This window comes from Mus caroli, chromosome 7, assembly GCF_900094665.2.
Source record: "Mus caroli chromosome 7, CAROLI_EIJ_v1.1, whole genome shotgun sequence".
Classification (NCBI taxonomy): Eukaryota; Metazoa; Chordata; class Mammalia; order Rodentia; family Muridae; genus Mus; species Mus caroli.
The window spans coordinates 133,221,563-133,233,987 of NC_034576.1; the positions used below are offsets into that span (position 1 = coordinate 133,221,563).

The 12,425-nt window shown below is 44.4% G+C and overlaps 1 protein-coding gene across 1 annotated transcript in view; it reads left to right on the top strand.

Annotated features, from left to right (window-relative positions):
• LOC110298270 (putative DMBT1-like protein) overlaps positions 1-12,425 on the top strand; it is a 242,950-nt gene that overhangs the window by 21,697 nt on the left and 208,828 nt on the right. Inside the window, exons 6-7 of the mRNA XM_029480049.1 lie at positions 3,142-3,207; positions 9,578-9,637. Of these exons, the coding sequence (XP_029335909.1) occupies positions 3,142-3,207; positions 9,578-9,637 (126 nt within the window). The remainder of the gene's footprint in view (positions 1-3,141; positions 3,208-9,577; positions 9,638-12,425) is intronic.

Below are 12,425 nucleotides of genomic sequence, written 5' to 3' on the forward strand. Positions count from 1 at the left end.
AGAGAGAGAGAGAGAGAGAGAGAGAGAGAGAGAGAGAGAGAGAGAGATCAAAAAACAAAAGACCAGCATGACCAAGATGGCCAATTATGCATGAAGTTAGCTACTCAAGATAGCAAGCAGACTTCATTTCAGGGAGAGAGAGAGAGCAATCTCCTCCTAGAAGAAGCAGGGGAGGGTAGAATATGGGGCAGAGAGGAAGGTGCCTGCTGTGGGTGATGTGGCTGGAAGGGGCAGGTGTGGGTGTGCATGTGACCTTCTAAAGTTTACAATGGTGCCCCAGAGAGTGGGGAGGCAATGAGGCCCAACCAAAAGGTCTGTGGTCTGGGCTGGCACTTAGAGGGCAGATACCTCAGGGGGAATCTAGACTGTGGGGTTAAAAGGCATCCAAATTCCAAAATTGGGCATGGTCCTCCAAAACCACCTGGGAGCTCCAGGCCTGGGAAGAAGGGAACACCAGATACTCAACAGGTGAAGGAAGAGTCTTCCTTGTCTTGGAGATGTCCCCAAACCCCTCATTTGCCGCGAGCCATGGTGACTAGAAGCTCCAAGGTGAAAAGCAAGGGCACATGATGATGGGGTGAGGAAGTTCCCCCTCAGAATGTCTGTCTTAATCTGTTTGATGCTAAGACAAAAGACCACAAGATGAGTGGCTAAAAATAACTAAGTTATTTCTCATGGCCTCGGAGCCTGGGAGACCCAACCCTAACTCGGTGCAGGCGAGGGTCCCTTCCTGCCCTTCTTAATGTGCCTCCCAGCCCCAAGAGTGAGGGGTTCTGTCCTAAGGATGCAAGTCCCTCAGATCCTTGCTGGCTCCCAAAGGCTCTACCCGACCCCACTGTGTGGAGAGCAGGGTTTCTACAAGCTCCTACCAAAGGAACCCTCTCTCCAGCCCCTTATCTCTGTTTATGTTTGGGGGTGCTCAGGCTAGACAGGTCCCCAATTTCTGAGCTGCATGCACCCAGCTTTGTCTTGCCCTTGAGTGGAGGAAGGCGTTGACGTTCTTGGACCTAGTAATCAGAGAGAGCAGTTAGTGAAGAGCCTGGTGCACAGCAGGTGCCTGATGGTGTGGCCTGGTTTAAGGAAGCACCTCTGCTCTGAGGTAGATAAGCAGATGAAGTACCACTCCCCAAAACTAGCCTCAGCCATCTGCCCCTTCTCCCTAAACCACTACCACCCACCAGCTTCCTTTTTTCCCCTTCTATGCTTTTATTTGCCTATTCTAGATATTTCTTGTAAATAGAACCACAGAAAAACCCAGTGTCTTCATGTCCAGCATAATATCATCAAGGCTGTGGTGTAAATTAATGTGATTCATATTTTGTATATATTAATTAGCACTGGAAACAAATATGGTGGCAATTATTCCTTAACCAGTTAGTTTCCCAAATAACCATGCAGAAACTTTTTAATATTTCAAAATTTTGGTCTTAGCTGGGCAGATTCTCAACTAGCTCATCCAAGTTAACCTGGCCACCTATCCCCATCCAACCATGTGGATAGATACCTTCCAGGCTGTGGTTATGTCTGCCTCCTCTCATGTCTCCCGGCAAAAGGCCTTTCTTCTTCCCAGAGTTCCTTTCGCCTCTTCCCCAGGAAGTCTCACCAGCTTATTTCTTTCCTCTATGGTTTTATTGGCCTATTCTGAATATTTTATGTAAATAGAACCACAGAAAATCCAGTGTCTTCATGCACAGTGTAGTATCATCAAGACTTTGTAAATTAATGTGATTAATATTCTGTATTACTGGGTACTTTCTGCCCAGCTAATTAGCCATAAGATTTTTATTAAAGGCAATCAGAGAATGCCTTAGGTAGGTAAGGAAGGACAGAGACACAGTTTCACACTACAAGGCTGTGTGGTTCCTTTCACAATTTTTTAATGGAAAGGTGATCGATTCTTTTTCAGGAAACTTGAAATGGGCAAAAATCCTCTTTTCTCTATTCCATATTAAATACTCCAAGTCAGTTTCCTTGTATGGTTTCTCCAAAAGCTCTTTCAGCTACCCACATGTCAGAAGACATAAATCACCCAAGCACACCATCAGGTAGGTCAATGAGCCATGAATTAAAACAAAAAACCTTGGATGTGGTACATAGCACATGCCAAGCCCAGCATTCTAGGCCTGTAGAGCAAATGTTAAGGGATATTAAGGGATGGGACAGAGACACTGCCAAGGGATACAGGAGAATTGTGTTCAGTATCTCTTGTAATGGTACGCCTTAACCCCTTCATGTGATGCCCAGTGTCTCCTGCAATGGTACCTTAACCTTAACTCACCAGGTTAGGTCTTCATTTGTTCTGGTCATTATCTTTTTGTTCCTAACACTGGTTGTCACATGTTAGGTAACCAAAGCGAGTTACATTGAACAAGTAAAAGAGTAATATACATTGAGTGTGTGAGCAGAAAGGACTTGTGGCCCCTCTTGACACACCTTGGGTTTTGGTCCCAATTCCTGATAGACAATGGGACACAGAAGCAAGCCATTTTGTAAAACGATAGGAACCTCGTTGGTACAATTCCTTCTTTGGAAAGTGGTGTTGACATTTTCACATGTGAGCAAATGAAAGGGAGCAAGTTGCTTCTGACAGTGCGTGTGTGTGTGTGTGTGTGTGTGTGTGTGTGTGTGTGTGTGTGTGTATTACCATCATTGGATGGCCTATCAGGTAAGAGCAGCACCTCCATCTTCAGTCTTGCTGTGTGCAGCCTCACCATCTAGATGAAGGGTGAAGCAGTCAGACCAAGGTTGTATAACGTCCTCTGGGGTCAATGAAGACAACCAGTATCCTTATGGATAACGACTTTTATATCATTGGTCCAGTTTTTCAATCACTGACCTTATTAACAGCAAACATCCTCTGTTTTTAAAAGAGAACTTGGAGTCTCTATAGGGTGCCGAGGAGGAAAGCATTTCCGTCTGCAGGGTCTTGCTGGGTAGACTTCTGTCAGCCTTCTTAACTTGGCTCGGGTTTCACTGAAAAAAAAAAAAATCCAGCAGTTTGTGAGTTCAGGTGCATGACTTAAGGCAAGATCAAGTTATGGATTCTTGCTTGCTGCTTGCTGAGCCCCTTTCTGATGTGCTGTGTGTTTGTTTTAAAAAAAAGACCTTCAGTTCTTGACCCTCATTTCCATATTATTCCAGTTCTACCTGTGGCTGACTCAGCACCTGGCGGTCGAAGAGCACATGCGCCCAGGCTCAACCTGACAGGTAAGGAAGCTTCCTCTGATGCCCAGCTTTGGATCACCAGAAGGAGCTGGGGTGGGAGTGGGTGGGCAGCTATCCAGGTGCTGAAGCACAGGAGCAAGCAGCACAGTGAGAGAGGACCCACCATCCTCCAGACCTGGTTGATTAGTTGGTCTTCCCAGAGAACTTTGGTACCTGTAACCTTTATAATCTTGTTTTTCTAGAGAAATGATGTAAAGTTCAGAACACACACACACACACACACACCAAAATCCTGTGTCATTATCAAGACATTATTAGTGCCTAAGCTTTACATGACTAGTTTCCATTTTTACCAAGAAATGAATCATTTAAAGGGGAAGCTTCCACTCCATTGGCTAGTTTTCATAGTTCTGGAAGATATTCTGCATGCTGATGAGAGATAAGAGTAATCAAAAGTCATACATAGATGTGAAATCTGTGGGCTATGATAACAATTGGCCCGGTGAGATATGCCTACTGATGCCGTAATGGCAGAAAGGTTACAGGAGTAGCCAACCACGTTCTGAATAGACTTTATGTCTACCCACAAGGTGGAACTCAAGCCCTGAACCATTGATAGGCAAACAAACAAACAAAAGCCATGGGACTAGATGGCGTAGGTCCTAGGGGGGAAACTACCACCACCACCACCATTATTAACATTAATATTATTTTTGCATAGTAATAAACTGTCCCCTAAGTTCTTACCTTTATACCTGCATGTTTTATCTTCAAATCCTCACCAAAGAACCTTCTTTTTATAGTAGGTAACAATAGAGACCCACAACTGTCAATGTATAGAGAATAAGCGACTGTGGAGTGCCCAGGTCTAAATGGGACAGCTATATCACATGTCCCCCACATAAAGTTCAGTGACCATTGTAGAAGAGGGACCATAAAGGCTGTAAGAGCCAGAGGAAGTAGATAACACAGAACACTATTTGTTGGATGTGACAGTGCTATGGCACACAGTAGGTTTGAATGCTTACACAAGACCTGAATAAGATCAAGCCAGGCACAAGCCTAGCATGGATGGGAGAGGGGCTTGCAGAGTTCCAGCCCTGTCTGAGTAGCTGCTAGTAACTGATGGTAGCTGGGGTAGGAGCAGAGTTGATTTTCTTCATCAATGCAGTCATTGTGAAAGGTAACCATGGTCCAGCAGATGGACCTACAGCCATACAGAATATATATGTCATCTATGCGATAGCAATAATAACATATCAATGATATATATCAATATATTATCAAATGTGTATTATAAATAAATTGACAAAGAACGTTGAAATTAGGAGAGGAAAGTGGTGGGGATATTTAGAAAGAATTTGAGGGTAGAGAAAGGGGGGTGGTTTGATCAAAATATATGTGCATGTACAAGATTTTCAAACCAAAAAAAGCCTCCAAGACTAGGACCACACTCAGTGGTAGCGTGCTTGCTACCAAGTGTGAGGCCCTGGATCCCATAGTTTGTGGTTTTGATTTAATACAAATCACACCCACACATGTATTTATGTATATGTGTATACTTGTGTATATATATACATATACATACACACACACATATATATATGTATATAAAATGCCATAATGTTTTTAAAAGACAATTGCTTTTTTTAGACACATTGTTGAGAGAGAGAGTACATACCTACCCACATACAAACACACAAATGAATAAATATGCATATATGTGAGTTGGATGGAGAGAGAGAGAGAGAGAGAGAGAGAGAGAGAGAGAGAGAGAGAGAGAGAGAGAGAGAGAGAGAGAGAGAGAGAGAGAGAGCTCTTTGGGAAATATTCCACATAGTGAAATCAGCTTTCCCAGATTTTCCTGTCTCCCTTGCTGATGTCAGTGTAAGTACCATGGGTGAGAAACACCTGCTCCATCACCTAACTGATTTTCTTAGTGAGTAACAAAGAACACGTCTTGTGAAGTTATCCGTATATACTTTATGTGGCTGAGATGCTGGAGGAGCGATTCACTCTGGCTCCTAAGCTAGGCAAGTACACAAGCTCAATGAAAAGTTTTCGTTGGACTTTTTTTTTTTTATCTGCAGAAGCCTGTTATGTACTGAGGCTGATGAATGGCTCTGAGGGACAATCTGGGTGGATGAGGTTTTCCCACTAGGGCACCTATGGGGGTCCATATGTGATGATGAGTGGGACCTGCTCTAGGCACAGGCCATGTGTAGGCAGCTCATATGCAGTCCTGCTATATCAATTCCCTTCAGCTCCCTCTTCAGCCAGGGACTTGAGTCTCCTCAAAATCCTCCTGCCAGACAGATACCATGTGCTGAATTGACACAGAGAGCCACCTGGTCCCATGTGCCCACAGCAGCTTGTTCACACAGTGATAGATGGCACCAGAGCCATCTGCTTTGGTAAGAGGGTCTTTTTTGTATTCCAAGAGTTCTATCCAGCTGAATATTCAGTGACTTACTCCCAGGAGAGCTGATACCATCTCTCTTGCTGCTCTTAACAGGCTCTCTACAAGCAGCAATACTCTCTCCCCTCCCCTCCCTTCTCTTCTCTTCTCTTCTCTTCTCTTCTCTTCTCTCTCTCTCTCTCTCTCTCTCTCTCTCTCTCTCTCTCTCTCTCTCTCTCTCTCCCTCCCTCCCCCTCCCCCCTACCTTTCCCTCCCAGGTAGCACTGGTTCTTGCATCCCTTCCACACTGACTTCTGTCTTTTTGGTTTATTCTGTGTAATGGATGCAGCACGAGAAAGATTCTATAGAATCAGGCTTTTAGCAGTCTACAGAATGATCTGGTTTGAAAGCTGGTTGGAGTGATCTACCATCACTGCTGCTTAAATCTCAGCACTCCAAAACAGACAGGTTAAGAGCACAGGTTGCTGTGTTGAGTGCTCTCTCTTTCTCCAGCCCCACTCCAGGAAATGTGTCCTGTGCACTAGCCTCTCTTCTGGGCAGCTTCCCTGGGGTGATTCTAGACATCTTTAGGGGCATGTCGTTTGTTAGAGTGCTCCCCAAAGGAACACTGACAGTGAGAAAGCAGAGGGTGAGCTCTGGCTCCAGCCTCCCGGAGGGCAGAGTCTTCTGCGATCTGATTATAATCACCAAGAAGCTACAGACAAGGTGAGTCTTCTGTGGCTACTGAAGGAGAGAGAGCCCTGGCATCACGATATACTCTACTGTGACTGGGATCAGCAGGGATCTCAAGGTGCAAAACTTGATGTTTTTATTACATTGTGTGCATGTGTGTGTGTGCATGGGCATTGTGTGTGTGTGTGTGCATGTGTGTGTATGTGCACGAGTGCGTGTGCATATGTGCATGTGTGCATGCCATGGTGCATGTGTGGAGGACAGAGGGCAACTTTCAGAAGTCAGTTCTCTCCTTTCACTCAGTGAGGTCCATGAATTGAACACAGCTTATCAGGCTTGGCAGCAAGTGCCTTTACCCACTACACTATCTCATCAGTCCACAAGTGTTTATGTGAGAGTAAATGACTCTTTTCCAGAGACATTAGATCAGAAATAATGTCTTTGAAGTCTGTCAGGGGACAGCAACAATTGAAATATTTTGTGTGTATATGATTTCAGATATCTCACCCATCCAGAAACAGCATGAGGTCATTTCCATCCCCACCCCCATCCTCTTATTGTAGAGTAGTGCCTTTCAAACTTTGTGGGACATCAGAACCACATGGAAGGCCTACTAAGACATGAGTCACTGGGTCCTATCTGCAGCGTTTCTCAGCAGGTTTAGGATCTATCTAATGATTTGTGTCTTAGTTACTCTTCTATTGCTGTGACACCATGACCAAGGCAACTCTTACAGTTTTTGAGGGTTAGTACATGGTCACCATCATGGCAGACAGACATGAATGCTGGAGCAATAGCTAGAGTTTTACGTCCTAATCCAGAGGCAGTAGACAGAAAGAGGCAATGGGCCTGGCGCCAGCTTTTAAAACCTCAAAGCCCACTCCCAGTGATACATATCCACTACGTTAGCACGGGCACACTTTCTAATCCTTCTCAAACAGTTTCACTCCCTGGTGATGAAACATTCAAATATATGAGCATAAACGGAGGCTTTCTCATTCAAACCACCACAGCTCTCCTACCTGACAAGTCTAGCATGCTTATGATGCTGCTCTGGGGGCCACACTCTGGAAATCACTGCCTTAAAGCAGAATATTTCCATCCTTAAAAATAGACACAGAGCCGGGCAGTGGTGGCGCACACCTTTAATCCCAGCACTTGGGAGGCAGAGGCAGGCAGATTTCTGAGTTCGAGGCCAACCTGGTCTACAGAGTGAGTTCCAGGACAGCCAGGGTTACACAGAGAAACCTGTCTCAAAAAACCACAGAGAGAGAGAGAGAGAGAGAGAGAGAGAGAGAGAGAGAGAGAGAGTCATTTTTACCTTCATCACTATTATCATCAAAGCTATCTTTATTGTCATCGTCGTGGTCCCCGCCACCCTCAGAAACAAGTCTTCCCAGTAAGACAGATTTTGTTTCATGACTATGCAGATGCAGTCATGTGCTACTAATAGGTAGCTACTGTGTTGGGCACTTTCTTGATGCTATGATAATGACGTGACTCAGAAAATACTTAAGAGAGGAAGGCTTTATTTGGGCTCAAGGTGGACAGGTTCCCTTGCTTTGGGACCTGTGGTAAGAGGCAGGACATCACAGGAGCAGAGCATGGCTGCTCACCTCGGTGTGTCTAGGAAGAAAAGATCCAGACGGTACAGAAGCAGGGACTTGGATACCCCTCAGTGAAACACCACCAATAAGTTGCCGCCTTTAACCAGGCTCTAGCTCCTCATGGTCCACTGGGCTCTGAATTCATCAAAAGATTTATCCACCAGGAAATAACACTTCTCATGACACAACCACTTCTCCAAAGTCTACCAGCCAAGCAATCAGACGTTAACCCAGGAGCCCTTTGAGCCGATGCTTTTTAGATTCAAATCATAGCATCGTGGATTCAAGGATTGGTACCAAGGGTTCCAATCATGGCGTCCTTTTCATGTCACAGACACAATTCGTATCCAAGCCTTCACTGTCTCTTCCATTCTGGGTGACAACAGACTTTTCCTACCTGCATTCTGTACCTATGCCCCCTACATTCAGTCCTATTTACATGAAGTCAGTTACCTTTCATTATAAGTCAGCTCTAATGACCTACAGCAATAGTTACCATGTGCTTCAACGAATTTTAATAGTTACTATATTTAAGATATATAATATTTGTGGCAGGAGAGATGGCTCAGGGATTAGGAGGCTTTCTGTTTTTATGGAAGACCCAAGATACTACATCACATCAGCACAATTTGTACATTCTCTGGAGTTTTTTGTTTGTTTATCTGTTTGTTTTTTGAGTTAGGTTTTCACTACATAGCCCTGGCTGGTCTGGAACTCTCTACACAGCAGGTTGGTCTCTATAGGGTGGTAAATTTTGCTCTAAGTAGATTATACCTCAGTAGGAGGTTTTTAATGCCCCGTCTGGGCAATAAGACCTTGCACCACCACATCCAGCTGTGCTGGGATTCCTTACTTATAGAACACTTAATGAGTCATCCAAGCAATTGCTGGATGACTTTTATTGGCAATATCAATTATTTCTTTATTATTCTAATCCATTCTTTCTTATTTCTAAGCCCTCGTTCATTATATGTGCATGCCAAAAATTATCTGCTCATAATTTATGGATGTCAAATTTGTTACTGATTTTCATTGATAAGAATAAAGCCACCATAAATATTCAAGAATTTGTGAGCAGTTTTCCAGCATGGATGTTCCTTTTGAGTCGCCACCTTCATATGAGAGCTACAGTTGTTGTGAATCCTTGTCAACATATTGTTCAACATATTGTATTGTCTATATTTTAAGTTTGGCCTTTATGGGACCTCCATGGTACACTCTGAACAGCGTCAGTGCTCTGCTGTCTGCTCTGACGGCAGAGTCCGGGGCTGCAGCAGCATCACACACACTCCTGGGTTGGTCCAATTCTCAAATTGTTTGCTTGAGGTAACTCATTTCGTGAGCTCATAGCACATCTACCTGGGCTAGGAGAGTAAAGGACAGACTAATTATAGTCGAAGAGATGCAGCCATTTAAGCAGAGGATGGGATGTCCTGGGACATACATTGCATCACACGAGTTCTATCAGGAGCTCTTTATTGCTGCTTTGTAAAAGCTATTTAGGAAATATCAATTGTCTCCAAATAATTTATGAACTCTAATCTAGTTCATGAAGGTCCAGCATTGTCTGCTGTGGTGTGGGGCGGTAACGTCCTGGATGTCAATGCTGTTACATCTTCTCAATACTATTTAACTCCTATTTCAGACATTCAATATTGAGATTACAATGTAAATACCATCCCCAGCCCCTCATGCTGATTTCCTTCTCCCACAGGTGCTGATATGTTACCAGACCCCACTCCAGTAATAGATCCGGAGTCGTACAAGCCATCAGGTTAGTGGTTTTGCTTTGTGGCTGTTCCTCCTGAGGAGGTCCCTTTTGTCAATGAGTGTAGCAAGACCTTGGGTTCTAGTTCCATTCTTGTGGCTGTGAGGAAACATTCCGACCAAAAGCAACTTGGGGGAGAAGGGAACTTATTCTAATGTATAGGTTATGGTTGGTGACTGAAAGCAGGCAGGGTAGGAGATCTTGGATCCTGAAGCAGAAATCAAGGATGTTTGCTGCCTTGCCCAAACACATGCTTAGTTTGCTTTCTTAGAAAACCCAGGGCCACCCGCTCCGCTCATGGAGAGGTTCCTCCCATAGGGCCTGGCTTCTCTTGTATCAAACTGAAACAATCTAGAACAACCCCCATCCCCAGACATACCACAGGCTAGTCCTATCTAGGCCACTTTTAAATGAGGCTTCTCTTTTTGCATGATTATAGGCTGCATCTAGTTTGCAGTTAAGCTAAGTAGGACACCAGGTGTCCATACCATTATCCCCTTCAATGGATGTGGAATGGAACCCTCATGCAAACCATCTTGCCATGTGTCACAATGGTCTGTCATGGCTGAGTCACCATGTGGGTAGAAGAATTTGTAGCCATTCTACACATCACCCCATCACACAGGGAGTCATCTACACTTCTTATGTAAATGCTGAGACTGACTGAATAAAGTCACATGGGGGATGGTGAAGTTTAGTTGTTTACAAACAGTTGAGGGGGCTTGGTGCACTGGAATAAAAATCACTTAGGGTTGACTTAATATTCCCAAGTGATCTTGACGGATATTAACAATGCTCTAAAAGGTGCCTGGAGATTCAAGCACAGGTAGATATTTGTGACACCTTTCCATAGCAGCAGCCTCTTGAGTTTGAGAAACTGCAAAGTACTTCTGTACCCAAGTAAGAGACCAAATGACAGAGATCATGTGACAACCAGCAGTGTGACCTTGTTGATATTTAGTAGGATGACAGGAATGCCTTAAAAACCATTCCCACCACTGTGACAGAGTACTCACGGCAGGACAGAGATGCCCTGTGCCCCTGGACATCCACAAGTGCCAGCTGATTCTGTTCATTCTAACACTAAAATCAGTTTTACACGGAACCATGTGGGCTACTTAATAAAAATCAACACATGATAGTTCCTTTTTCCAACTAACCTACCTTAAGCAATCTATTTGAGGGTTTAACCATTGTTTGTTTGTTTGTTTTATATCCTGACCAGTTTCCCCTCTCCTTCCAGTCTCTCTCCCCATCCCTCCCAACCCCATCCACTCCTCGGTTTCTCTTCAGAAAAGGGCAGGCCTGCCATGGATATCAACCAGTCCTGGCATATCATGTTGTAGTAAGACTACGCACATCCTCTCCTATTGAGGCTAAATAAGGCAACCCAGTCAGACGAAAGAGTCCCAAAGGCAGGCAACAGAGAAACAGACCCTGTTTCCACTGTTAGGAGTCTCATATAAAGACCAAGCTACATAACTGTAATTTATGTGTAGAGAGCCTAGGTCAGTCCCATGCAGACTCTCTGGTTGGCAGTTCAGTCTCTGGGAGCCCCTATGGACCCAGGCTAGTTGATTCTGTGGATATTCTTTTTCCTTTCCTTTCCTTTCCTTTCCTTTCCTTTCCTTTCCTTTCCTTTCCTTTCCTTTCCTTTCCTTTCCTTTCCTTTCCTTTCCTTTCNTCCTTTCCTTTCCTTTCCTTTCCTTTCCTTTCCTTTCCTTTCCTTTCCTTTCCTTTCCTTTCCTTTCCTTTCCTTTCCTTTCCTTTCCTTTTTTCTTTTTTTTATTGAATATTTTCTTTATTTACATTTCAAATGTTATCCCCCTTCCTGGTTTCCCCTCCAAAAAGACACCTTCCACCATCCCCTCCCCTCCCCCTGCTCACCAACCAATCCACTCCTGCTTCCTGGCCCCGACATTCCTCCACACTCGGGCATAGAGCCTTCACAAGGGCCTCTCTTCCCATTGATGTCCAACAAGGTCTACTACATATGCAGCTGGAGCCATGAGTTCCACCATATATACTCTTTGGTTGGTGGTTGAGTCCCTGGGAGCTCTGGGGGTTAGTTCATATTGTTGTTCCTCCTATGGGGCTGCAAACCCCTTCAGCTCCTTAGGTCCTTTCTCTAGCTCTTACATTGGGGACCCTGTGCTCAGTCCAACAGATGGCTATGAGCATCCACTTCTGTATTTGTCAGGTACTGGCAGAGCCTCCCAGCAGAGACCTATATCAGGCTCCTGTCAGTGAGTACTTGTTGGAATCCACAACAGTGTCTGGGTTTGGTGATGGTATATGGGATGGATCCCTAGGCGGGGCAGTCTCTGGATGGTCATTCCTTCAGTCTCTGCTCCACACTTTGTCTCTGTAACTCCTTCCATGGGTATCTTGTTCCCAATTTTAAGAAGGATCCACAGTTTGGTCTTCCTTCCTCTTGAGTTTCATGTGGTCTGTGACTTGTATGTTGGGTATTCCGAGCTTCTGGGCTAATATCCACTTATCAGTGAGTGCATATCATGTGTGTTCTTTTGTAATTGGGTTACCTCACTCAGGATGATATCCTATAAATCCATCCATTCGCCTAAGAATTTCATAAATTCATTGTTTTTAATAGCTGAGTAGTACTCCATTGTGTAAATGTACCACATTTTATGTATCCATTCCTCTGTTGAGGGACATCTGGGTTCTTTCTAGCTTTTGGATATTATAAATAAGGCTGTTATGAACATAGTGGAGCATGTGTCCTTCTTACCGGTTGGGACATCTTCTGGATATATGCCCAGGAGAGGTATTG